This window comes from Bos grunniens, chromosome 10 (assembly GCF_055505025.1).
Source record: "Bos grunniens cultivar Pamir isolate PY7600 chromosome 10, Bosgru_T2T1.0, whole genome shotgun sequence".
In the NCBI taxonomy this organism is placed as follows: domain Eukaryota; kingdom Metazoa; phylum Chordata; class Mammalia; order Artiodactyla; family Bovidae; genus Bos; species Bos grunniens.
Window position 1 is genome coordinate 33504494 of NC_141174.1, and position 27561 is coordinate 33532054.

The 27561-nt window shown below is 40.7% G+C and overlaps 1 protein-coding gene and 1 long non-coding RNA gene across 5 annotated transcripts in view; one reads left to right on the top strand and one right to left on the bottom strand.

The window, feature by feature from the left end:
• SLC35F4 (solute carrier family 35 member F4) overlaps window positions 1-20391 on the top strand; it is a 211948-nt gene extending 191557 nt beyond the window's left edge. For 3 of the 4 annotated variants that reach the window (XM_086320529.1, XM_086320528.1, XM_086320531.1), the window contains 4 exons: window positions 10302-10427; window positions 12524-12716; window positions 15512-15601; window positions 19948-20391. In XM_086320529.1, coding sequence (XP_086176655.1) covers window positions 10302-10427; window positions 12524-12716; window positions 15512-15601; window positions 19948-20189 — 651 coding nt within the window. In that variant the 3' untranslated portion in view covers window positions 20190-20391. The remainder of the gene's footprint in view (window positions 1-10301; window positions 10428-12523; window positions 12717-15511; window positions 15602-19947) is intronic. The other variant, XM_086320530.1, reaches the window with a different exon arrangement.
• The window catches only part of LOC147364281 (uncharacterized), a 121594-nt gene that overhangs the window by 5895 nt on the left and 88138 nt on the right, over window positions 1-27561 (bottom strand). The gene's annotated exons all lie outside the window — the stretch shown is intronic.

Here is a 27561-nt window from a genome sequence, read left to right on the forward strand (position 1 = left end):
ATTCTCCACTAGCTAATCTTAGATATCACACCCAAGAGGCTTAGCATAATGGCATTACTCATGAAGCACTGGCTGTCTAGTGTCAGGAACCCCAACAAGTCCTTGAGAACAAGAACCTTCTTCACACTGCTCACTGATCCATTCAGCTGGGGTTGACATAATTTGTGGGGCCCAGTGAAAAGTGAAAATGCAGAGCCCCTTGCTGAAAAACATTGTGAATAATTACAAGATGGAAACATTATGGGGCCCAGTGCATCTGTACAGGTCATATACCCATGAAACTGGCTCTGCCTCTATCTCTAACACCTAGAACAATACAAGGGACAAAATAGGGACTGTACATATTTAGGGATATAGTGAATGAACTCATACTTACAAGATCTTTCTCATTTCTATCTATCACCACGAGAATCACCCATGAGAATTTGGAAATCTTTTCAGACAAGAGGGAAAGAAAGGAGATATAGGGGCTTTTCTGGTTTTTCAGTGTAATGTGACTACCAGAAGGAAATCAACACACCCACTGTTAGATTTGCTGTTGTTGTTCAGTTGCTAAGTCATGTCCTAATTTTTGCAACCCCATGAATGGCAGCACACCAGGCCTTCTTGTCCCTCACCATCTCCTAGAGTTCACTCAGGTTCATGCCTATTGTATCAGTGATGCCGTCCAACCATCTCATCCCACTTCAGTATTCTTGCCATGAGAACCCCATGAACAGTATAAAAAGGCAGTAAGATGCTGTTAGATTTACCAGTAAGGAAATCAGTTGTATTAGAATGAATGAATGAAACTTATGCAAAAGGTCGTATAAAAAAAGACAACGTTTATTTGAGGTCTTTTAGAAGAAAAAACTCAGCTGTGTAACTTATATTTAAATGGCAGATTTAGGAAATCTACCTAGAAGTTACAAAGCATGCTATTGGGCTAACAAAAAAGTCCATTAGAGTTTTTCCATAACGTTATGGAAAAACATCTTATGAACTTTTTGGCCAACTTAATATTTTAAAATTGGCATCTGTGGTGGGTGAAATGGTGGGCCCCAATAAGGTGTCCACATCCTAATCTCCAGAACCTATTAATGTGACCTTACTTGAAAAAATAGCCTTTGCAGACATATTTAACTTAAGGATTTTTACAAACAGGAGCTCATCCTAGTTGATCTGGGTGTCTGCTAAATCCAGTAACAAAGCGAAAATGAAAGTGAAGTCGTTCAGTCGTGTCCGACTCTTTGCAACCCTGTGGACTGTAGCCCACCAGGCTCCTCTGTCCATGGGATTCTCCAGGCAAGAATACTGGAGTGGGTTGCTATTTCCTTCTCCAGGGGATCTTCCCGACCCTGGGATTGAACCCAGGTCTCCTGCATTGCAGGCAGATGCTTTACCCTCTGAGCCACCAGGGAAGCCCATCCAGTAACAAGGTGTCTGCTAAATCCAGTAACAAGTATCCTTAGAAGAGATACACACAGGAAAGACCCACAGAAGAGGAGGAGTGATGTACCCACAGAGACAGAGATTGGAGTGATGTGGTCACAAGCCTAGGAAAGCTGGGGCAGCAACGAGAAACTGGAAGAGGCAGGAATGTATTCTCTCCCAGAACTGCGGTGGTGAGCATGGCCCTGCCTATTTTGAACTTCGGGCCTCCACAACTATGACAGAATAGATATTTGCTGTTTTCAGTCACCAAGTTTGTGGCCATTTGTTACAGCAGCCTCAAGAAACTAATACAGTATCTGTTAGTAATGAGAAGACCTGATAGAAAAATTAAGTAGCCAATAAGTAGTTGTTAATAAGTAAATACATAAACTAAGACATCATAGGTGATAAAATGGTGAGCATTAATGTCAGTCATGCTGGAGAAGTCAGAATTTTTCTTTTAAAATGATAGGAGGCACTTCACTTCTGACTGTTAAAGTGTTAGGAAGTTTTTAATGCCATATTCTAGAAGAATGTCAAGATGTAATTTTAATAATGCCCATAATCAGGCCATGGAATATAAGAAGCACCAAAACATACTCAGCATTTTGCCTTCTGACCATATCAGCAATTCTTTTCCTAATAAGACATATTGAGAACATGTATAATTAGGTCATTTGAGAAATCAGAGGAGGGCAAATAGAATACAGACAACAAAAATGCAGCTCTTATTGCCTATATCCATAAATAAGACACTGCCTGTACATGCCACCCCACTTGGACTACTCTTTTTAAAAACAGTTAAAGGATTGCTTTCAGTCATCAAATCAAAACATATTTCTGACTCATTCTAAGTCTTCAGTAGTTCAGAAAAATAGAATCTGGGGGTTATAATTCTAATTTGCATGACCCAAGAATCATCACCCTTAGGGTGAAACATGTGGCCTCAGTGTCAGTCACTCAGTTGTGTCCGACTTTTTGTGACCCCGTGGACTGTAGCCCGCCAGGCTCCTCCCTCCATGGGATTCTCCAGGCAAGAATACTGGAGTGGGTTGCCATTTCCTTCTCCAGGGGATCTTCCTGACCCAGGGATCAAATCTGGGTCTCCTGCGTTGCAGGCAGATTCTTTACCATCTGAGCCACCAGGGAAGCCTTAACTTGTTAATATTTAGTTTCCTTGGAATATTGATTGAATTACAGATGAAAAGGTAATCACTCATACATTTAGTTTTCTATTATGAAATCCTTTCAACCAACTGGCTGGTAAGCTTTGGTGTGTTTAAAAAAAAAAAAAAAACCCTTTCATAAGTACTTGCTTACAGCTGATGTATGGTTATCCTGTGGAAATTAGCAAATTTCTTTAAAAGACCTTTTCTAATTGCAAAAGTGTTACTGAGAATCCAGCTCTTGCAGGATTGAAGATGGATGTTTTAACCATCTCCAAGATTCTGTTTTATTTAGCTAGCATTCTTAAATTCATCAGAACCAGAAAAATCACCTTAATAAAAAAAGTTCTCACCAAAAAAATAAAAATGAGGCACTGCTTCAGGTTTTCTTCTGTCATGAGTGTCCATTTCACTCTAAGGAAAAGTAAAAGTCAGACTAGAAAATTAACACACTTTCTTTCAGATATTGTTGCTCCCTTATTTTTCTATTATTAATTGAAATTTTTCTTTCCTTTTAAAATTTGCTTGAAAGTATGAAGGAAATTGGTGGGCAATGAATGGTTCAGTGGACCTCGACTTTTATAGCAGATTTAGGAAATGAATTTGTGTCCCTTCAGCTTGGCACCCACCTATTTTCTAGGTATAACTGGCTCCCTGTGTGTTTAGCTTCCCACGCTTTGGCTCTTTTGGAGACTTGCCGCCATCTGCCAAGAACCGACCAGGGTATGTCAGTTGAATGGAATCATTCATTGCTTAAACTGCTCGTCTCCGAATTCTAACTGGGCTCCAGGGCACTCTAAATCAGGGCTCTGAGCTTCTACTGATTTATGCCAGTATTACATATTTAGATGAAATTCAAGGCAACCTTTTGTTTCCATCTTGCCTTTGATTGACATTTATGCAGTAACTCTTTATTCATGTGCAGTGCAGGCTCCTCTGTCTGGAATCTTCATGCTTCCTAGAGGAGAGAGCAGAGGATGGGTAGTGGGACTCTTCCCCTTTCTTCCCCCTCTTGGCAGGAGAATAATTCACGAATACAAGGAAGTGAAAGTTGAACTGGAAAGGTTCTCTGATTTTATGCCCATAAGGAATCCATAAACCCTGTCAACAAGTTACAGTCAATAGGTCCCATCTACCTTCCACATCATTGCTGTGGACAGTGACTGCAGCCATGAAATTAAAAGACGCTTGGTCCTGGGAAAAAAATCTATGACAAACCTAGACAATGTATTGAAAAGCAGAGATGTTACTTTGCCAACAAAGGTCCATCTAGTCAAAGCTATGGTTTTTCCAGTAGTCATGTATGGATGTGAGAGTTGGACCATAAAGAAGGCTGAGCGCCGAAGTACTGATGCTTTCGAACTGTGGTGTTGGAGAAGACTCTTGAGAGTTCCTTGGACCATGAGGAGATCAAACCAGTCAACTCTAAAGGAAACCAACTCTGAATATTCATTATAAGGACTGATGTTGAAGCTGAAGCTCTAATACTTTGGCCACTTGATATGAAAAGCCAGCATATTGGGAAAAACCTTGATGCTGAGAAAGATAAAAGGAGAAGGGGATGACAGGATGAGATGGTTGGATGGCATCACCAACTCAATGGACATGAGTTTGAGCAAGCTCTGGGAGATGGTGAAGGACAGGGAAGCCTGGTGTGCTGCAGTCCATGGGGTCACAAAGAGTTGGACACAACTGAGTGACTGAACAACACCAGCTTCCACACACTCTTGAGTCTTTCCTTCTGGGATTTCTTTCCTTCTTTTTTCCATCCTGGTCTCCCTTTGAGAGAGAGAGAGAGAGAGAGAGAGAGAGAGAGAGTGTGTGTGTGTGTGTGTGTGTGTGATGGGGATGGAGGGTGGGAATCTAGTTTGAGATGTAAACCCTGGGACCTCCTCACCCCGCTACCCCTGAACACACACATAATATCTGGACTGCTGCAGAATGCTTACCTCTTTTATTTCTCACACATTGACTCTTGTCCAATCTCACTGGCTTTGAGTAAATAGATGGCTCTTCTTTATGGAAGCTTAAACATAACATGTCTGGAGGAGGGCATGGCAACCCACTCCAGTATTCCTGCCTAGAGAATCCTCACGGACAAAGGAACCTAGCAGGCTATAGTTGATAGGATGGCAAAGAGTTGGACACGACTGAAGCGACTTAGCACGCACTCATGCAAACATAAAATGTGGACAAATTTAAGGATTCTGTGTAGCGATGTTTCCCTGAAATGGACTCTACCTAGACACTCACAGGAAACAAGGATAATCATCAGTGCAGGTCTCATTGGCCAAGGTGTGTATCCACCTTCAACTGCTGACCTTGAGTCCTGACGAGTATAGTCTGGCCAGCAGTATAACTTTGAGGCCCTCAATTTCAGAGCCTGATGTAGGCTTAGGACTCAAGGCTCCAGTGTGAGTGAATCTATGCTCCACCCAGCTCCAGAAACAGGGTTAACCACATCACAAACTAAGCAATTACAATTAGAAAGAGAAGCAGTTAAAGGATCGTCTCAATACCCTGAATTGAGAAGAACTGATATTGTTATGCAAATAATAGTTCTGGAAGTCATTTGTCAGTGGGAAACACAGTGACTATAATGAGGTTGGAGATCCAGAGAAGGGCTGGACTCTTGTAGTTTTTGAGGACCTGAGCCAAAAGAGGAGGGGAAATGAAGATAAAGGAAAACAGAAACAGGCAAAAGCCAGTTATCTGTACAAACTAATTCTTCGAGAGGGGAAAGAAACCTAGCTTTCAGGCAGGGACACAGGTGGTATGTAGATCTGTGCAATCCCCAAATGTTTATTGTTAACGCCCTCTTTGAGCTTTAAGAACAGGCTCAAACCAGGTCCCTCTGTGACTGGCCCTGAGAGCTGATACAGATTAAGATCTCAGGGGACTGAGCCTGCAGAGGAAGGAAGCTGCATCAGGTGGTGATGTCACTCAAGTAGCATGCAAGGGTAATGGGCTAAATAAATTATCTCCCTCCGGGTTCTCACCCCAGGTGGGCACACCATGATGGGAGGGAACCCAGAGGTTCAGAAGGTTAAAAATGAGGCATTGGAGCTTTATGGTCACTCTGGTTACTAACATTTTCACTGAAGTCAGATTCAAGTAATGGTAGTGGTGGGTGTCCATCTTGTGTAGACACCTCTGGTTGGTTACGGAGCTAGAACTGGAGTAGGTTGTCAGGAGAGCCGTGTTTTTCTGAAGCCAAGCAGGTGGCACCATGAGATGGTGCATTTTCAGCACAGGAGTCCCTCCTGTGGACACTAACATGCTCAGAAGCTTTTTTTGTGTGTCTGTCATCATGTAGATGTCACATATGAGCACTTCTGACACAGTATTTAAAGTGCTGGCTTTCTGCTGGCACATTTTCAACGTCCTGAGCCCAAAAAGAATCACTTTATGTTTTTTTGTTGAGAAGAATATTCAGTTCAGTTCAGCCGCTCAGTCGTGTCCAACTCTTTGCGACCCCATGAATCGCAGCACACCAGGCCTCCTTGTCTATCACCAACTCCCGGAGTTCACCTAAGCTCATGTCCATCAAGTCGGTGATGCCATCCAACCATCTCATCCTCTGTCGTCCCCTTCTCCTCCTGCCCCCAATCCCTCCCAACATCAGGGTCTTTTTCAGTGAGTCAGCTCTTCGCGTGAGGTGGCCAAAGTACTGGAGTTTCAGCTTCAGCATCAGTCCTTCCAATGAACACCCAGGACCTATCTCCTTTAGGATGGACTGGTTGGATCTCCTTGCAGTTCAAGGGACTCTCAAGAGTCTTCTCCAACACCACAGTTCAAAAACATCAATTCTTTGGTGCTCAGCTTTCTTCACAGTCCAACTCTCACATCCATACATGACCACTGGAAAAACCATAGCCTTGACTAGACAGACCTTTGTTGGCAAAGTAATGTCTCTGCTTTTGAATATGCTATCTAGGTTGGTCATAACTTTCCTTCCAAGGAGTAAGCGTCTTTTAATTTCATGGCTGCAGTCACCATCTGCAGTGATTTTGGAGCCCAGAAAAATAAAGTCTGACACTGTTTCCACTGTTTCCCCATCTATTTCCCATGAAGTGATGGGACCAGATGCCATGATCTTCATTGTCTGAATGTTGAGCTTTAAGCCAACTTTTTCACTCTCCTCCTTCACTTTCATCAAGAGGCTTTTTAGTTCCTCTTCACTTTCTGCCATAAGGGTGGTGTCATCTGCATATCTGAGGTTATTGATATTTCTCCCAGCAATCTTGATTCCAGCTTGTGCTTCTTCCAACCCAGCGTTTCTCATGATATAAACTGCATATAAGTTAAATAAGCAGGGTGACAATATACAGCCTTGACATACTCCCTTTTCTATTTGCAACCAGTCTGTTGTTCCATGTCCAGTTCTAACTGTTGCTTCCTGACCTGCATACAGGTTTCTCAAGAGGCAGGTCAGGTGGTCTGGTATTCCCATCTCTTTCAGAATTTTCCACAGTTTATTGTGATCCGTACAGTCAAAGGCTTTGGCATAGTCAACAAAGCAGAAATAGATGTTTTTCTGGAACTCTCTTGCTTTTTCCATGATCCAGCGGATGTTGGCAATTTGATCTCTGGTTCTTCTGCCTTTTCTAAAACCAGCATCTGGAAGTTCACGGTTCACATATTACTGAAGCCTGGCTTGGAGAATTTTGAGCATTACTTTGCTAGTGTGTGAGATGAGTGCAATTGTGTGGTTTGAGCATTCTTTGGCATTGCCTTTCTTTGGGATTGGAATGAAAACTGACCTTTTCCAGTCCTGTGGCCACTGCTGAGTTTTCCAAATTTGCTGGCATATTGAGTGCAGCACTTTCACAGCATCATCTTTCAGGATTTGAAATAGCTCAACTGGAATTTCATCACCTCCACTAGCTTTGTTCATAGTGATGCTTTCTAAGGCCCACTTGACTTCACATTCCAGGATGTCTGGCTCTAGATGAGTGATCACACCATCGTGAAGACAATTAATCCTGCCTTAATGATTGATTACTTCTGAAAATGCATGTGATTCAGACCTGTACTCAGGTCACCTGTTTTCCAGCAATCTCAAGAATATTTACTCTTGCAGTTAACCCATGGTAGGAGACAGAGCCACTCCAAGATCATCCAAGCCACCACTCCAAATGAGCCTGCCACCCAAAATTTCCCTGAATTTTCTAGATTAGCTGAGTTCCTTTCCCTTAGTTTCAACTATGTAGATAAGAAATATAATGAAAACATTTTGAAACATGGCCACAGAGAACTTGTTCTATCAGATAGTTGTGAAATGTAAATAGAAATGTGGAAAATAATTTAAATTATCTTTTATTCCCAGATAACCTACTAACCTATAAATAACTGTTCATACCATAGAGAATAATTTTTCTAACATCAAAAATATCAAATTTTCATGCTTTTGGAACTTAACTAATAGTGTTGTCTGGTCCCCGAAGTGAAAAATGCTTCTCTCCATGAACACAATTCAGAGAGATGCTAATGTAATTGATATGTCAGTTTAAATGGTCTGAGCTAATAATTTCATAAGCACTTGAATATTAAATATAATGGAGATCTTTAAGAGGTTCATCATGGTTATAATTCTGAATTGCTATTAAGTTATGTAACCTTTGTCCATGTCTAATTCCTATATTGAGAAAACATATAACAGAAATATAGTGCATATGTATTTTTACTAATGGCTGACTCAGAAAAGGAAGAGTTCCCAGTTGGAGTCATATCCTGTGGCTAACTGTATTCCTTGTTCAACATTTTCCACAGTGTTTTTGGTTTTTTCCCCCTATTTTTGTAGGGACTGTTTATTTTCAGAATTCCCTAAATCAAGAATTATGTATTATACACAATTGCCTAAGCCTGAATATTGTATATTATAGAATAATTTTAATATTTTAAAGTTCAAAGCAGTATATCACATTAAAGTTCTTTAGGATTAACATTATATTCTATTATCCCTGTCTTGAAGATATCACCTGTTTATTTGACCAAGACAATACAACTGATGCTTGGTAGAAAGAAATCAAATATTAATTCAAATGTTTTATCCTACAAGTTCAATATTTTGAGGGAAATCTATCTGTGAACACACGAACACTCATGAAACACAAAAACAAATCAGAAACTGTCCATATCTAACATAACTTTTCATTTCTTTGACATCAGACTACCCAAACAAAGACTGCAATCCCTAGCTGAACTATAAATCCCCAAATCAAAGAAAATAATAACCTTCGCAGAGCTTCCAGGCCTAGGTAACCACCATGTTTATTTATGAGTCTATTACTTCCTGTTTGGAAAATGTCCTTGGCGCCTCATAGTGTGTGTATTAAATTCTGTTTCATACAGTCTAACTGGAACACATGCCTGATAGCTCTAGAGACTGTAATACTCACTCAGCATGAGCAACACCCCCCATCATGTAGCCTCCCGGATAACGGTTTATGAAGACAGTTTTTCACTGCTGACAAGTCGGCGTCTGTTCTCAAGTACTCCTGCTGTTTCTCATAAAAGACGCTTCAGTATGGAGCTGGCTCTGATATCAACTGTGCCCTGGCTTTGGGTGGTCATTAACAAAAGAAATGCTTTAACAGCATCTAAATTATACATGTCATCGTTATCATACTTCACACTGCCCTCCAGCAAGTTACATGTTAAAGATATACATTTGATTGTAATGAATAATTCACTAATAATATTTCAAAGGGTCGAAAAAAATCACATATGTGAGAAATCTATCTACAGAGGTAAGTTTACTTGGGAATACTCAGAACTGAAGCTTAACAAAATCAATCAGCAAGTATTTTTAAATTTCCCACAAAGTTGCATCGTGATCTTAAAGTCAGTGAGACTATTTCACAATGAAATAACATAGTGTTTCCTATTCCAGAGTTGTTACTTTACTTTTTACTGTATCTTTAAAATGTTTTCCAGTAAAAGCAGGTCGAGATAATGAAAGAAACAGATGTCAATGAGCATTTCACAAAGGAAGTGGACTTCTCTTTGGAATGTATCAAGGATCATATTAATTTACAGTAAACCATTATGATTTCAATCAATTATTAATATTTCACTTTATACAGCTAATGCTTTAGAATAGCTCAATGAAATTATCTTTCTGTGGCTTAGTTTACATGTAAACAAAAGGAAGTAGCCTCCGCTTGACACTGGCAAGTGACAATGCAAACTCAACTCACTCCTTATAAATCATTCTGAAAGATTATTCTCAGTTCTTTTTTTACTTTGGCCTAAAACTTGTCTCTTATTATGTCTCAATCAATATTACATCACCATAATCAAGTTCTGATTATGTGGAGATCTTCAGAAACCTGCATTGATCCAAGGAGCTGATTGATATGTGCTGAATTATTTGAAGGAAAAGAACACAGTATAGATGAAAATGCTAAGAAGTGACTTCCTATTAAATTTATTTCATCAATATGGGTATTAATCTATAGGAAGCGGAGCTAAAAAATTAAACTAAAATTACTAGTCCTTAATTAGAATATGTGAGCAGCTTTTATATTCTCTGCCTGGATGTCTCATGAGTATATGGATTTCTTTCTAACACTGACCCTCCTACATTTAAACAGTGATGTACAAGAGGTAATTGGGTTTGAGGAAGCATGTAGCAACTCCCATGGGTTTTTCAAATGCTTGCTCTGGGATATGGAGGCATCAATGTAAACATTTTTTTCTTTGCATTCTTTGTGACAGATAGTCGCTGCAATAATGGCAATCACTGGCATCGTGATGATGGCGTATGCAGATAACTTCCATGCCGATTCCATCATAGGAGTGGCATTTGCAGTGGGCTCAGCCTCAACATCTGCACTGTATAAGGTATTTCGTGTACTTTCTTATGTGCTTATTATCTTTGTAGCTTATATTTTTATAAAGTAATAAGTAATATTTTATAAAGAAAGGACAAAGAAAATCTTGGCTAGCAAAAAGAAAAGATAGTTTAAATAATAATAATAAGTACCAATTATTGAGTACTTGCTACAGGCTGTATACTTGCCAGAATTTTCACCTGTTAACATACCTTTATGAGGCATAGGTACTTATTCCCACTCTGCAGATGAGGAAACTGAGACTTTGAAAGATTAGGTAACTTGTCCAATATCATCCAACCAGGAAGTGATAGAGACAAGATTTAAACTCGGACTGGTCAACTCCAAGGACTCCCCTGGTGGCCATGACTCCACCCCTCCCAAATCGCCAACCAGTTGTAGCAGGAGCTGAGAAAGACTTCTCTATGTTTAACTACCTTCGGTCATTATTTTAACTACAATGAGGTGTTAAAAATCCTAAACCAACTATCACTCGAGAGTTTATTTGCTACATACTAACCCCATGCTATGTTATCAGCTAGATGAAGAGCCTCTTTCCCTCTCTGATGCACACGCTGGGTCTAACTATGTCCTCACAGTTCTTTCTCCCCTGGAGCTACCTGTCATCAGTGAAAGCTCTATTCAGAGTCGCTGCCCCTGACTTCAGAAGCAAGAACTAAGAAAGCAGATCTAAAAGGTTATTCACCAACGTGCCGCTTTCCAGAGCCAACTTTCTGGATATTGTGACTGTTCCACTTTCACCTCTCATGGTGTTTCAAGGAGAAAATCTTCTCTGAAAGGCAGAAAATGCCCTCTGCATCCCTCCCAGATGCCTGTTCTGCTTATTCACCAACTCTGCGGCTCAGAGGACGTTGTGTCTGTTTCCGTATTGACATTTCCTGGCCACTGATTCTCTGACAAGCTCGACAAGTGTTCACTCGGTCACCGTTAGTGTTTAACTTGCCCCCGGCTGAGACTCCTCTGAGATGTCTGATGTGAGCAGAGACCACCAGCACGTGCTCACGTTCTAAGTCTCCCAAGAGAAAACACAATGTGTTTAGTTGAAAGTAAAAGAAATACCTGGATTTGCTGTACGCCTGGAATGTCTCTTTTATAGAGAGAATTCTCCTGACCACATTACAGATGTATTCATTCTGGTAGCTGTAATATTTGCTGACACACACAGCATCATATATACACCACAGAAAAGATATATTCTGTGCTACATTGTTTGAGGATTAATAAAGGAAGCAGAGGGGTTAAGAAACCAAGAAATATGGACTAGAGACCTGTCTCCTCCCAAACTAAATGTATGATTTAGGTTAGCTATTTACATGTCTTTGTCATCTTTCTCTATACACAGATTTATAATCCAGAAAAGAAAAACATCTTTAAAATCTGGAGAATAAATACAGACCTTGTGAAAATGTTTTAAACTCAGAGAGAAAAGTGCTTGTAAATCCAAGGCATCACTATTGAAAGCGAGAGTCACTCAGTCCTGTACTACTCTTTGCAATCCCGTGGACTATACAGTCCATGGAATTCTCCAGGCCAGAATACTGGAGTGGGTAGTCTTTCCCTTTTCCAAGGGGTCTTCCCAACTCAGGGATCAAACCCAGGTCTCATGCATTGCAGGCAGATTCTTTGCCAGCTGAGCCACAAGGGAAGCTATTACTTCTCTCAATAACATGACGACAGGTTTTCTCTGTCCAATTTAGTTTTCAGTAATTATCAAAATAAGGATAAAATTAACCCCATTCTCGAAGGAAAGAACTAATGGCATCTCAAACCTAAATGTTTCTGGGCTGGTCTGCACTCTTCTTTATCATCTACCCTATACCTGTAACTGACGGTGGGCTTTTCCCAGTTACAGTATCCCTGTGGCATACCAAGTGGGATTTATTTTATGACAATTTCTGTTTTACATAAAGGCTAGAGTGTATTTGAATTCCTTAGCTCAGCAGCCTATTTAGGGTCATGGAAATGCTGGGATAAAACGACATAGAGCATAAGTTCTGGGCCAGTTAGCTCATGATGTAGAACTTGCCTTTCTGATCCAACAACAGTCCCTGACCGAGTGGCTAACAAGTTCCTTTCCTGTTCTAGGTTTTGTTTAAGATGTTTCTTGGAAGTGCTAACTTTGGTGAGGCAGCACACTTTGTCTCCACGTTGGGTTTCTTCAATTTAATCTTCATCTCCTTCACCCCAGTCATCCTGTATTTCACCAAGGTGGAGCACTGGTCCTCATTTGCAGCTCTGCCATGGGGCTGTCTCTGCGGGATGGCAGGGCTCTGGCTGGGTGAGTGGCCAAGTCTTGCCTTCCATTTCCTATGTCACTTGTCCTTTCCTTGGAGAGTTAAATTGTCATAACAGAAGCCTTCCCTTCTTAGATGCCTATCAAAGATAGACATCCCTGTCTTCTATTTCCCAAACTCACCTAAGGTTGGGCAATGGCACCCCACTCCAGTACTTTTGCCTGGAAAATCCCGTGGATGGAGGAGCAGTCCATGGCGTCGCTAGAGTCAGACACGACTGACTTCACTTTCACTTTTCACTTTCATGCATTGGAGAAGGAAATGGCAACCCACTCCAGTGTTCTTGCTTGGAGAATCCCAGGGACGAGGACGCCTGGTGGGCTGCCGTCTATGGGGTTGCACAGAGTCGGACACGACTGACGCGACTTAGCAGCAGCAGCAGCAATGGTTATAAAGTTCTTTGCAGGCTATTGCTTGATTAGGTCAGAGCAGTCCAACTGGCATGTCCATGGGTTAAGGGCTGCCCCACCTGGCCCATCCCCAGTGCACGGAGTTCTCTCTGTGTTAAGGTTGCCCTGAGACAAAATGAGGAGACAGCCTCTATCCTGACTGTGTTACACACCCCAGGGTTTTATAGTCTTCAGTGCTTCTGCTCTCAAGTTTTTTTTTTTTGCTACCTTCTCTTCTCCATAGGAATCAGATGATCTAGTCAGAGCCAGGCTGGGACACAGATCTGAGAGGTGAACAGTAGACAGTACTCTGTCCTGCCCCCACCCGATCACCTAGAACTATAGTTTTAATTTGCTTAGGTTCACCTGGCCTCGCTCCTGCCTTTGGTTTGGCCTGTCTTCGGGGAGTGCCTTAGTCCACATGCAGATTGGATCCATCCATTTACCTGATGTGTCTCAGGCAGGGCCCCGGGCTACAGATAACATATTGAACTATATATTCTTGTCCTTAGATTGTCAAAAGAGCTTGTAAGGGTTCTATGGAAAGTGCTAAGGAAAAGCAGTTACCCATTTTGATGAAGCTCAGTGAGAAAAGCTCAGTTCTCAACCAAAGACCAATACTTCTATCAATCTGCTAAAATACTCAGTCCAGCCAACAGAATGACAGTTGGGGATCTTAGCAGAGTCTATGCTATGCTTATTAAATTTCTGATTTATTAGGACTGGTTGTATTTGACTCCCCACATCTGAGGAGAGAGTTGAGATGCTGGAATATCCATTCCCATTGCATCTGTGTCTGAAAGAAGGAGTAGTTATTGATATTAACTTACAAAGGTCTTTGGCCTTGATTGCTACTGCTATTGTATGAAAATGATGAACAAGCCCAAGTCTTGTGGAAATCCAACCCATTGTCTCTAACAAGCACGAGGAACTCCAGATACCTAAATTTTGGAGCTTAACTAAAGCAAGAATTACAGAAAGCAGTAGAAGAATAAACACTGTCCTAACTGTAAAGGTTCTAGAACCATCTTTGGTTTTATAGAGAAATGGGCAAATGATTTGGGGTCATTTCCATAGAGATCTTTCCTGAATTGAGGACTTCTCATAGTTGTTATTTTTCATAGTTGTCATATTTCTCTAACCCCCAAAACAAACATTGGCTTGAAATCTATTAAAATAATGCTATATAATTTATAAATGTTTTTCTTTTTGAAAACAAGTACTTTTGATCACTGTTGGGTATGTGATTACTTGAATAACTTTATATTTAGTTTAAAGTGTCCAAAGATACAAATTAAAGGATATCAAGTTATACCTTCAGGTTTTTCTGTGGACCTGCCTTAAGGTTGCTGCTGCTGCTGCTGCTAAGTCGCTTCAGTCTTGTCCGACTCTGTGTGACCCCATAGACGGCAGGCCATCAGGCGCCTTAAGGTTATCTGTGTATAAAATCAGGATGTGGAAAAGCTCCCTGGTGTTCAGTGAATTATATGTACCTCTGTTGGTTCATGTGATGCACACCCCAAAAGAGAGGGACTAAAACAGCACAGGCCATCCTTGGACAGATCTTCTGTTAGGCAGTAACACTAGGACCTTTTAGTTATCCAGGAACATGGCATGATACAGCAAACTAGCAAGGGAGAAAGCCCCAGTCAGTCCTTAGCTCTCAACCTCTGGCTCAACTTTATAGTGCTAACAAGCAGTGTAGTGAACACATTATTTCACCTCTTTGCATGGCTCCCTACCCCTTTTGTGAGCCAACTGGTAAGAAATGAGGCAGCTAGTGTGGCAGAAGAGGAACAAGGAACATGACTTTTTCAGGTATGATACATATGAATCCATCTCCAAAATTAGAGGATTAATTGACCAATGTTACTCATTTGAAAAGACCCTGATGCTGGGAAAGATTGAGGGCAGGAGGAGAAGGGGATGACAGAGGATGAGACAGTTGGATGGCATTGCTGACTTGATGGACATGAGTCTGGTAACTGGAGTTGGTGATGGACATGGAGGCCTGGCATGCTGCGGTTCATGGGGTCGCAAAGAGTCGGACATGACTGAGCGACTGAACTGAACTGAACAGATAATTTAGAAGGCATGTTTAGCATAGACATTGATTCTTTTATGTTAAAAGAAGGAAAGAGACCAGCATCTCAGTTCCCCTTTATCCTATATGTGTGTGTTAGTCACTCAGTCATGTCCAACTGTTTGCAACCCAATAGACTATAGCCCACCAGGTTCCTCTGTCCATGAAATTCTTGAGGCAAGAATACTGGAGTGGGTTGCCATTCCCTTCTCCAAGGGATCTTCCTGACCTAGGGATCAAACCCGGGGCTTCTGCATTGCTGGCAGGTTCTTTACCACCTGAGCCACCATCCTCCTCTATTTGACAGCCTTCAACATCCTGGTGAATGTTGGTGTGGTGCTGACATACCCAATCCTCATCTCCATCGGGACAGTGCTCAGCGTTCCTGGAAATGCAGGTACTGTACAAACTGAAATGTGCACAGGAAGTTCCCTGCTTGTGTTTGTTTTACACCCGGAGTTATTTCTTCAAGTAATTGTGAATTGTGTCCCTTGCCTGGGAACATGTTTTTAAATATCTTGAAGGTGGCAGACAACAGAATAACTGTACAGCAGATTTAAAAATTGCAGCTACAAACACTGTTTTTACGTGGTCGTGCTTTTAGAATTAAATACCAAATGTATCATTTGGGTTTCATGTACTCTCCCTGACAACCTAATTTTGTGGTATTTTTAGAGGAAGTCCTATGGAAACAAAAGGCATCCCAGCACAGGACTCTTATGTCAACGTCACTAATGAAAGTGTAGGGAACTTTCAAAGTGTAGGGTGTTGGCTCCCCATCAGACTGCCCATGGGGAGCTGTGAAAGCTCCTCCCGGGGACATAGCAGATGGCCCTCTGGAATAGAGACAGGAAAAAAGCAATCTGACTGACTTCAGGGACAAGGGGAAAAGCTGTTTTTCCAGGAAAATCTTTCTAGTGAAAACTGTCAGTGGAACAAATAATGAAAGTGAATTATCTGGATGACTATATAGTCCTTCTAATTTTAAAATTCTATGTTTCCAAGTCTTTGATAGCCCTCTTTCTTTGTCCCAGGATAATCAGCAAATGTTTATTGAACACTTACTATGTGATCAGGATTATAGAAGAGACTGGGGCGTAGGGGGAGAAAAGATAGTATTGGTCCCATAATAAACTTTCACTGAATACTACAGTATTCAGACAGTATGATACTGGCACAAAAACAGAACAATGGAACAGAATAGATGGAACAATGGAAACAATAGATCAATGGAACAGAATAGAAAGCTGAGAGATAAACCCACCTACAGTCACCTAATCTATGACAAAGAAGGCAAGAATATACAATGGAAAAAACAGTCTCTTCAATAAGTGGTGCTGGGAAAGCTAGACAACTACATGTAAAAGAATGAAATTAGAACACTCATTAACATCATACAAAAATAAACTTAAAATGGATCAAAGACCTAAATGTAAGACTAGACACTATAAAACTCTTAGGGGAAAACATAGGCAGAACACTCTTTGACATAAATCACAGCAAGATCTTTTTTGACCTATCTCCTAAAGTAATGAAAAGAAAAACAAAAATAAATAGACCTTATTGAACTTAAAAGCTTTTGCACAGCAAGAGAAATCATAAACAAGATGAAAAGACAACCCTCAGAATAGGAGAAAATATTTGCCAATGAAGCAACTGGCAAGGGATTAATCTCCAAGATATATAAACAGCTCATGTGGCTCAATTCCCTAAAAACAAACAACCCGATCAAAAAATGGGTAGAAGACCTAAATAGATATTTCTCCAAAGAAGACATTACAGATGGCTAAGAGACACATGAAAAGATGCTCAACATCACTAATTATTACAGAAATCCAAATCAAAACTAAAATGAGGCATCACCTCACACTGGTCAGAATGGGCATCATCAAAAAATCTATAAACAAATCCTGGAGAGGACATGGAGAAAAGGGAATCCTCCTACACTATCGGTTGGAATGTAGACTGACACAGCCACTATAGAGAACAATATGGAGGCGCCCTAAAAACAGTGACCCAGCAATCCCACTCCTGGGCATATAGCCAAAGAAAACTGTAATTACAGAAGATACATGCATGCCTGTGTTCATGACAGTGGTATATAGAACCGCCAGGACAGGAATGGATAAAGAATATTTGGCACATACATATACTGGAATATTACTCAGCCATAAAAAGGAATGAAATAGTGCCGTTTGCAGAGATGTAAATGGACCTAGAGACTATCATACAGAGTGAAGTCAGAAAGAAAAAAAACAAATATCATATATTAATGCATATGCATATATGTGGAATCTAGGAAAATGGTACAGATGAATCTATTTGCAAAGCAGAAATAGACACACAGATATAGAGAACAAATGTATGTACACCAAAGGGGGAAGTAGGGTGGGATGAATTGGGAGATTGGGATTAACACATACACTGCTAAGTGTTGCTAAGTCGCTTCAGTCGTGTCCAACTCTGTATGACCCCATAGACGGCAGCCCACCAGGCTCCCCCGTCCCTGGGATTCTCCAGGCAAGAACACTGGAGTGGGTTGCCATTTCCTTCTCCATGCATGAAAGTGGAAAGTGAAAGTGAAGTCGCTCAGTTGTGTCTGACCCTTAGCAATCCCATGGACTGCAGCCCACCAGGCTCCTCCATCCATGGGATTTTCCAGGCAAGAGTACTGGAGTGGGGTGCCATTGCCTTCTCTGAAACATATACACTATTATGTATAAAATAGATAACTAATGAGAACCTTCTGTATAGCACAGGGAACTCTACTTAATGCTCTGTGCTGAAGAAGAGGCGATATATGTATACATATAGCTAATTCACTTTTCTGTACAACAGAAACTAACACAATATTCTAAAACAACTAAACTCCGAAAAACAGGAGTGCTATGAGAAAAAAGGACTTCCCTGGTGGCTCAGACAGTAAAGCGTCTGCCTACAATGCTGGAGACCCGGGTTCAATCCCTGGGTCAGGAAGATCTCCTGGAGAAGGAAATGGCACCCCACTCCAGTATTCTCGCCTGGAAAATCCCATGGACGGAGGAGCCTGGTAGACTACAGTCCATGGGGTCGCAAAGAGTCAGACACGACTGAGTGACTTCACTTTCTATGAGAAAAAAACAACTTACGCTGAATATGGAAAACAAGACTGACTATATGAAATAACTTAGAGATCCACAAAGTAACTTATCATTAAATGCTAAATTGTGTAAAAGACTCCAAGGACTATAAGATATTTAGAGGAAAATATCAGGGAGGAGTGGGGTTGTCAAGGAATTCCATTCATTCATCCATTGATTCATTCATTTAATAAATAATTTCTGAGTACTTAGTATATGCTACCAACTGTGCTAACACTGATGATAAATCCTGAGTAAGACATGGTCCCTGCCCTCAGGATCATGTGATATAGAAGGGAGATAAAAGGAACTCAGTAATTACAATGTAGAGAGAGAAAGACTTTGACAAAGATATGTACTGAATGCTCTGAAAGCACACAGGAGGGGCACTGAAGGAAGCTTCTTGCAAGAAGAATAAAAGGAGGAATTTAACAGAGGGTTTAGCTGGATGAAGTGCATACAAGGAGGAAAGAACATTTCATACAAAGAGAAGAGCATGTATATGATTCTACTACTGATACATGCCTCCCAAAACTGAAAACAAGGACTCAAAAATATTCCTGTATGAGATGTTCACCACAGCACTATTCACAAAAGCCAAATGTGGAAACACCCAGATGTCCATCAAGAGATTAATCAATACACAAATTGTGATACAATGGGATACAATTCAGCCATAAAAAGGAAGGAAGCACTAACGCATGCTACGATGTGGCTGAACCTCAAAAACATTATGTGAATCAAAAGAAACCAGACATAAAATGTCATATAGTGTATGTTCCAATTTATAAGAAATATCTAGAATAGATAAATCCGTAGACACACAGCAGACTGGTGGTTTCCAGGTTTTGGGGTGGGGGTAGGAGACTGGGGAGTAACTGCTTAATGGGTATGGGGTTTTATTTTGAAATGATGAAAACGTTTTACACCAGATGGAGAAGCTGGTACATTAATCTATACAAAATGAATGTACAAAATGCTAGTAAACTCACTTGAAAGTGGTTGATTTTAATTTGCATGAGTTTCACTGCAACTAAAAATTTTAAAAAGACTAGCATTTGCAAAGACCTAGACATTAATAATCTTGGTTCATTTAAAAAATCTTCAGTGGGCCAGTGAAACTGGAGAAGTATGAAGGAATACAGAGGAAAGATATTAAGAAATAAAACTGCATGTATACACTGCCATATTTAAAACAGATAATCAACAAGGACCGACTATTACAGCACAGGGAACTCTGCTTAATATTCTGTAATAACCTAAATGGGACAAGAATTTGAAAAAGAATAGATACATGGATATGTGTGACTAAATCACCTTACTGTACACCTGAAACACTGTTAATCAACTGTGCTCCAATATAAAATAAAATTATTTTTTAAAATTGCAGAGGCTATTCAATCAGATGGTATTTGCCTGGCGGGGTGAGTATGATTTAGAGAAAAGAAATGGAAAGCAGATGTAGAGAGCCATGTCAATAACGACATAGAAAAAGGAAAGATAAGCTTGTGAGAACGAGAGAGACTTTTGGAAATCTTCTAGAAGTAGCACTGATTTGGGTCACTTGTTTTCAGAGGAGCTTAGAAACCGTCATAGGCTGACTGACTTGCTGTTGCTCCCCTAGCTGTGGATCTCCTGAAGCAGGAGGTAATATTCAATGTCGTCCGCCTGGCTGCTACCATCATCATCTGCATTGGGTTTCTGCTGATGCTGTTGCCTGAGGAGTGGGACGAAATTACCCTGAGATTCATCAACAGCCTGAAGGAAAAGAAGAGTGAGGAGCACGTGGATGACATCACTGATTCCAGTGTCCACCTGCGAAGCAGAAGCAGGGCCAATGGGACTGTGTCCATACCACTGGCTTAAGGAGGGACACATTTTGAATGCACGTGTATGTATATTCTGTGAATATAATAAAATTTTCTCACTACCTGTACACTCAAATGACAGTATTAACTCTGCATTTGGATAAATCATGTGTGAAATAATGCCAACATAAAAGTTTACATTTATATGCTTATCAAGGAACTGGTGTAAATAGTCATAATAAATTTTTTATTAAAACATATTCATCCTAGTTCTATTACTTCTGGCTTTTTTTTTGGTGGGGGGGAGGGATTTTCACCCTAATTCACAGAATTCCCTGAAAATATGAGATTCTTTTCAATATAGCAGTATATGCATGACCATCCCAAACTCTGCTATATTTAAAGGGATAACCAACAGGGATCTATTGCATAGCACATGGAAATCTGCTCAGTGTTGTGTGGCAGCCTGGATGGGAGGTGGGGCTGGGGGAGAGCCATGTGCATGTGTTAGTCACTTAGTCGTGTCCAACTTTTGCAGCCCCATACACTGGGGCCTACCAGGTTCCTCTATCCATGGACTTCTTTAGGCAAGAACATTGGAGTGGGTAGCCTTCCCTTCTCCAGGGGATCTTCCCAACCCAGGGATTGAACTCGGGTCTCCTGCACTGCAGGCATATTCTTTACCCTCTGAGCCACCAGGGAAGCCTGAAGGGGAGAATGGAGACATGTCTGTGTATGGCTGAGTCCCTTCCCTGTTCACCTGAAACTACCCATTGTTAATCAGCTGTACCCCAACACAAAATAAAAAGCTCAAAATAAATAAATAAAGATAACATTCATTCCTATTAGAAAAAAAAAATGAGATTCTATTAAATTATGGGCTCGTCATGACCTTTTTCTCACCTGGAACTGAGACCTTTTCATTTAGTCAGAAAAAACTGCATACTTTTATATATATTTAAGGCCAATAAGAGCCTTTAATTTGAAATCTAGAAAGTAATGAAATACCAATAGAGCATCTTCCAAATGCAAGAACTCCTAGGAACTAATAGAGCTACTAGGAACAATGAAAATCTGAGGGTGCAAAAGCCTCCTCTAGACTTTCAACAAGCTTTCAGGAGCACCAAGCATAAAAGAAGTCACAAATGTCTCTAATATGAGCTAGACATTTGAAAATGGTACAGTGGTTATGGAGAAGACGTCTATTACGAGCCATCTCTAAATCTTTCACCGGTTTTAGACTTGTCTACGTTTGCTCTTACTTGTTCAACTCCAAGTCACTCTTCAGCCCACCTTCTGCCCCCATCATTCCCCTGGTGAAGTGCATTCACAAAGTCACCAATGACCTTTTTCCTGAAAAACCATAACAACCCTGTTCAACTCCAGTTACATTGTCCTCTGGGTAGCATTTGACATGATGACCGCTCCTTTTTCCTACCATATTCTCTTCACCTAGATCCCCTTCTAGGTGAAGGAGATCTCCTGGTTCTCTTTCTGCCTGACTGGCTTCTCCTCTGGACTCCTCTTCCTAGGCTGGTCTCATCACTGTGAGTGTTCAGTCCTTGTCCTTCTTAGCATATCATTCCATACTCTCTTCCTCACAGATCTCATTTGTTTCCATGGCTTTCAATTCATCCATGTGGTGATAGCTTTATAATATTTGTCTCCAGCCCAGATTTGTCTCCTGAGGGTCAGATCTGACTATCTAAATGCTTCCTGCAAGCTCACTTGGATGCCTCATTGTTCATTTTGCATTCAAGGACATAGTTGAATTTATCATCTCTCCTCCTCAGTTCTACCCCTTCTTCTTTCTTGTTTCCTGTCTAGGTCAATGGTACCATCATTCCCTGGCTGCCCAAGTCAGAGATCAAACTTCACATCTGCCTTCCTCAACCCTCCACATCTAAACCATTAAGTCCTACTGATTGTTTTCCTTAATATTTCCTGAATCCATGCACTTCTCTATTATGCTACCTGTTCTAGGAGCCTATCATCTCTTTCCCTGATGAATGAAATATGCTTTTTACTGGTCTAATTCTCAGTGTTGCCTCTCTCTAAGCCTTTTTGTGCCCTGCAGAATGACTTTTCTAATATATAAACTTGATCACTCTACTTCCCTATATATAATACTTCAGTGGCATCTCATTGTCCTCGGAGTAAGGTCCAAACATCTTTGCAGGTCATTCAAAGTTCATCACTGATTGGCCCCTGCCTGCCTATAGAGAAGCACCATCCAGTAGAACTTTCTATGATGATGGAAATAGTTCAGATCTGCACTGTTCAACACTGTCCACAACTGACTATTGATCTCTTTAAATATGGCTAAGGCAATTGAGGGACTGCATTTCTAATTTTATTTACTTTTAATTAATTTTAAGTTAATGTTAATTAGCCACATGTTTCTCTTGGCTACCATATTGGACAGCATAGTTTCTACCACACCACCCTCTGTGGCCCTCTGAAATCTTTATGCTTTAAAGCAACCTTCCTTTTTATAGTTTTTTGGAGTTGGTGATGGACAGGGAGGCCTGGCATGCTGTGATTCATGGGGTCGCAAAGAGCCGGACACGACTAAATGACTAAACTGAACTGAATCAAGACATATTCTCTTTCTTATAATTTCTTTTCCTCTCTCATCATCTGAATAACCCTTACCTAGGTTTCATGGTGCTTCCCTGATAGCTCAGTTGGTAAAGAACATTCCTGTAATGCAGGAGACCCCGGTTCAATTCCTGGGTCAGGAAGATGCCCTGGAGAAGTGATAGGCTACCCACTCCAGTATTCTTGGGTTTCTGTTGAGGCTCAGCTGGTAAAGAATCTACCTGCAATGTGGCAGATCCAGGTTTGATCCCTGGGTTGGGAAGATCCCCTGGAGAAGGGGCTTCATGACATGATTTCTTCCTATTTTCATGGAAGATCTTTTCTCATCCCCCAAACTAAACAGTGTGGCTTTCATAGACACTTCTGCTTACCCCATTATAGCACTGGTCGCTCTCTGTGGTTACTGTCAGTCTACACATCTGAGTTCCCAGTAGCCCAAGAGTTCCTTGAAGGACTTATGTGACATTCACCATTGGGTTTTGCCTGGCAGTTACAGATACACAGTAAATGAACGAATGGGCTGCTTTACCCTGGAGATATGGCCCTTCCCTGAACTTTATTAGATGAGTCTCAGTTAAGGACAGACATTCTCATAGACCAACAGAAGGCACTTCTTCCCTAAGAGGCTGAGTAGTTTAGCGCACCTAGAAATTTAAGATAATCTACACTTTCTGGCATCTGTTTTACAATTCTTTTTTTTTTCCAAGTTGCTCCAACAGTGTAGGTTAGAGAGTCATGGGCAAGAAAAAGGAACTTGGGTTATCACACTTGCTGACTTAGTATGATAGTCAGTAGAAACCTCACCATTTTTTCATTTCTCTGTCATTTTTTGAAAAGGCAATGACAACCTCTGGGCACTGATAGATGACATGATATTAAAACAATAATCATGACATACTTCAAGCTGCATGAAGAATGATAGAAAATAAATGAAGTATTTTATCAGTAAATATGAATTAATTCATTATCTAAGTAGAGTTGGTTTTAACTATTTAAATGTCATAATAGTACAAACATTGCTGTTGCCTTGTTTTTAAATTGCTGTTAAATAGCAGTAATCACTGACTAACCCACTCCAGCACCTTCCCATTGCTTAGCATGGCATTTAAGGTTGCATTTTGACGTCTTTAAGGAATGAGTTGTTTTTCTCTTTTTGATAATTCATTTTGAAAAATGGAATCAGCTGCCCTGGAAAGCCCAAATTCAACCTATAACTGATCAGTGTAATTAGCTTAGTCATATTACGAAAACACTTCCATATGGTATTCATTCATTTATTCATTAAAACATTATTAAATTCTACTTCTTGCTGTGAAGTAGGGCATTATGTCAGATTATCACCCACTGGCCTCTCCCTGCCTCTAGAGCAGCGCTGTCTGATAGAACTTTCTGTGCTTGTAGAAATGTCCTCTCTCTGCACTGTGGGGAAAAGGACACAAAATGAATAGAAAATGGTCCCTGCTTCCAGAAGTTTCAACCACTAAGTTATTACCATGGCAATTACAGTGAAAGTTTTAGTCATTCAGTCCAATTCGACTCTTTGTGATCCCAGGGACTGTAGCCTGCCAGGCTCCTCTGTCCATGGGATTCTCCAGGTAAGAATACTGGAGTGGATTGCATTCCTTTCTCCAGGGGATCTTCCCGACCCAGGGATTGAACACAGGTCTCCCACTGTGCAGGCAGATTTTTATTGTCTGAGCCATAAACAATCTGAGGCAATTAAAACAACCACAATTACAACTCAGACATTTATTTAAGTCATTTTGGGAATGTGAGATATTCCCTTTAACTCAGCTAAAGTATTCATAAATAAAGTGAAAGTGAAAGTCACTCAGTCATGTCCGACTCTTTGCAACCCCATGGACTATACAGTCCATGGAATTCTCCAGGCCAGAATACTGGAGCTGGTAGGCTTGCCCTTCTCCAGGGGGTCTTCCCAACCCAGGGATCGAACCATGGTCTCCCACATTGCAGGCGGATTCTTTACCAGCTGAGCCACAAGGGATTCATAAATAAAAGATAATACCTTTCCTTCCTACCTCCCATGGTCATTGTGAGTCAGAAGAGATAATGCATTTTAGTTGCTAAACAAACACAGGTGGGCCCCTATGTCCTTATGAGGTGACTTCCATGAGCCAGGTTCACTTTGGTTTAGAGGATACTGACAAAGTCCCTGTCCTCATGGTGGAAGTACTTAACTGAGGTTCCTATTATCCTGTCTCTTATTCAAACTTGGTTCCTCCCCAAAGTCCAGGAGGCAATGGCTCCTATGGGGATTGGACTAGATGGGCAGCACAGGGATTAAGAGCACCCCTGTTGTAGCCCCAGTTCTGAACTTCTAAGACATGGACTTTAGCTAATTACCAACATCTCTCTGCTCCTTGATTTCATGTTCAGTACAATGAGGATATTAATACTGATCATTTGAGGTTGTTGAGTATATTCAATAAAAACACACTGCCAGACAATCCAGAAGTAGCTACTGTTAGGATTTCCTCTGTTTACTCCCTCCAGGTCCTTTTTCAAAGCACTTATCCACAGCACTATGCCAAGCAGTCACAGAGCCTGGTGCCAAGCAGGGGATTTTACCCAAAATAAACCAGAGACAAAAGAAGTTTGGCATGAGGAACATGCGGAAGAAGCCAAAAAGAGGGTGCCATTCTCCTTGGTTGGCTCCTCTCAGCACTCTGCATCACAGCATTCTTGCCCAGCCAGTGGAACTAATTGCCTGACAAAAAGACAGACGGGCAACTTGGGCTTTGAAATTAAAATCACTTCAACCACGTCCTGAGTGCTTCACAAACAAATTATAGGCAAATTGATTTTGCTCATCCAGGCTTTGCATGCCTGTTAATTTTGTGCAGGCGCTTTGTCAAGATCCACCAGAGGACAAATGATTTGGAGAAGGACAACACCAGTGATAGCGAACAGTATAACCAGCCAAGCATTTGAGTGTTTGGTATTTAAGTACAAATCCTTTTTCTTATCAATAAACCCTTGTCACAAGGACAAAGAACACTAGCACAGGCAATGCTAGTTTATCTGGCAGGCTAAGAAGTCTCCATTAATTCTAATTCATTTTGCATCTCCCACCCTCACAGATAGCAACTGGAGGCAAAGTAAGAACAGGAGGTGATGGTGTGCAGGTGCTAGCGCCAAGAACACAGATAGAAAGAGCAGACACCCTGCGTTTCAAAGCTCTGATTAGCCAGGTCTTCCCACATGTGCCACAAAGGCAGAAATTGCTTTGTCATTGTTTGCAAGAGGCAGGAACCCAGGTCCTTTGGAAACTTGAGGGATCTTAAGAGCAAGAAATCTAACCTGAGCTCCAAAGATGGGCTTCAGGGGTTTGTTCCCAAAAGCCTTGACAGAGTTTTCAAAATGTGAACTTAGCTGCTTTATTCTGGAGGAATCAATTCAGAGAATTTAGAAGCACTAAATCCACGATTGTTTGATATACTAGCTACTAGTCACATGTGGTTGTTGAGATACGGCTGGTCCAAATTGAGATGTGCAGTGTCAAATGCACTACAGTTTGAAGACTTGGGATGAAGAGAGAAAATAGGCTATCTCATTAATATTCTATGTTCATTCCATATTGAAATGAGAGTATTTTGGATATGTTGAGTTAAATAAAAAATACTATCGGGACTTCCCTGGTGGTCCAGCGGCTAAGACTCTGCATTCCCAATGCAGGGGACCTCTGTTCAATTCCTGGTCAGGGAACTATATCCCACATGCCAAAACTAAAGATCTCACATGCCTCAACCAAAGCAGAAGATCCCACGTGCCACAACCAAGACTTGGCTCAGCCAAATAAATAAATAATAAATAAAATATTTTTAAAAGAAAGAAAAATTTTAAATATACATTATAAAATTCATTTCACTCATTTCTTTTCACTCTTTTAATGTACCTACTAGAAATCTTAAAATTGTACATAAGGCTTCTATTCGTGGCTCACATTTTATTTCTATTAGGCAGAAATTCTCTAAAAGGTTAAAAATAACTTGCTTAGAGGGATCAAGAAGGAAATTTAGAAGAAAATAGCTTTGGAAAGAAACAATTATTTGGTGAGCTTCTGTCAGTCAAGACAAAATAGACTTGAGTGTTTTTCACATCATGCAAGTTCAAACTGCCAGCAATGAGCAGAGAGAGAGAGACAGAAGCAAGGGCAACAGCTTGAAATTGCAGTCAACTGGAAGACTTTGTAAAGAACTGGAAGAATAGCTGGGTTCAAACCAGCAAGGAAACTCCATTTGATACTAGTTTTTACTGGTGCAGAAGTGACAGAAACTACTTTGAATTCTAGAGAGTCAGAAGATACTAATGACAAACATATTAACAGTAAAAAGGAAGAAGGTATTCTGGAAAAGACTACTTTGACTTTTAGATATTGTTATCAACTTGCAGAAAAGAAACCCGATTACATTATTTTTTTTTTACATAAAATAATGATTTATTTTATGAAGTTAAAGATTAGTTACTATTAAGTATATTTTACTTATAAGATATTTCATTATTTTTAACATCTTTATTAAGGTATATTTGATTCACAATGCTGTGTTAGTGTTAGGTAGGTAGAATAGGGAAAAGGAGTCCAAAATGGCAGTGGCTAAAAGACAAGGAAGGTCAAAGGAAGGTCCGAGGACCAGAGTGAAGACTTCAGGCAGAACAAACAGCACTCCTGGCTAAGCCCAATTTGCATAGGGCAGGCCCAGGTGGAGGAAAAAACATATAAGAGGAGGAGCCATAGCGCTTTCTCATACGGTGTCTCACTCCCTCTCCCACGTGCGTGCACTCTCTCTCTCTCTCTCTGTCTCTCTCTG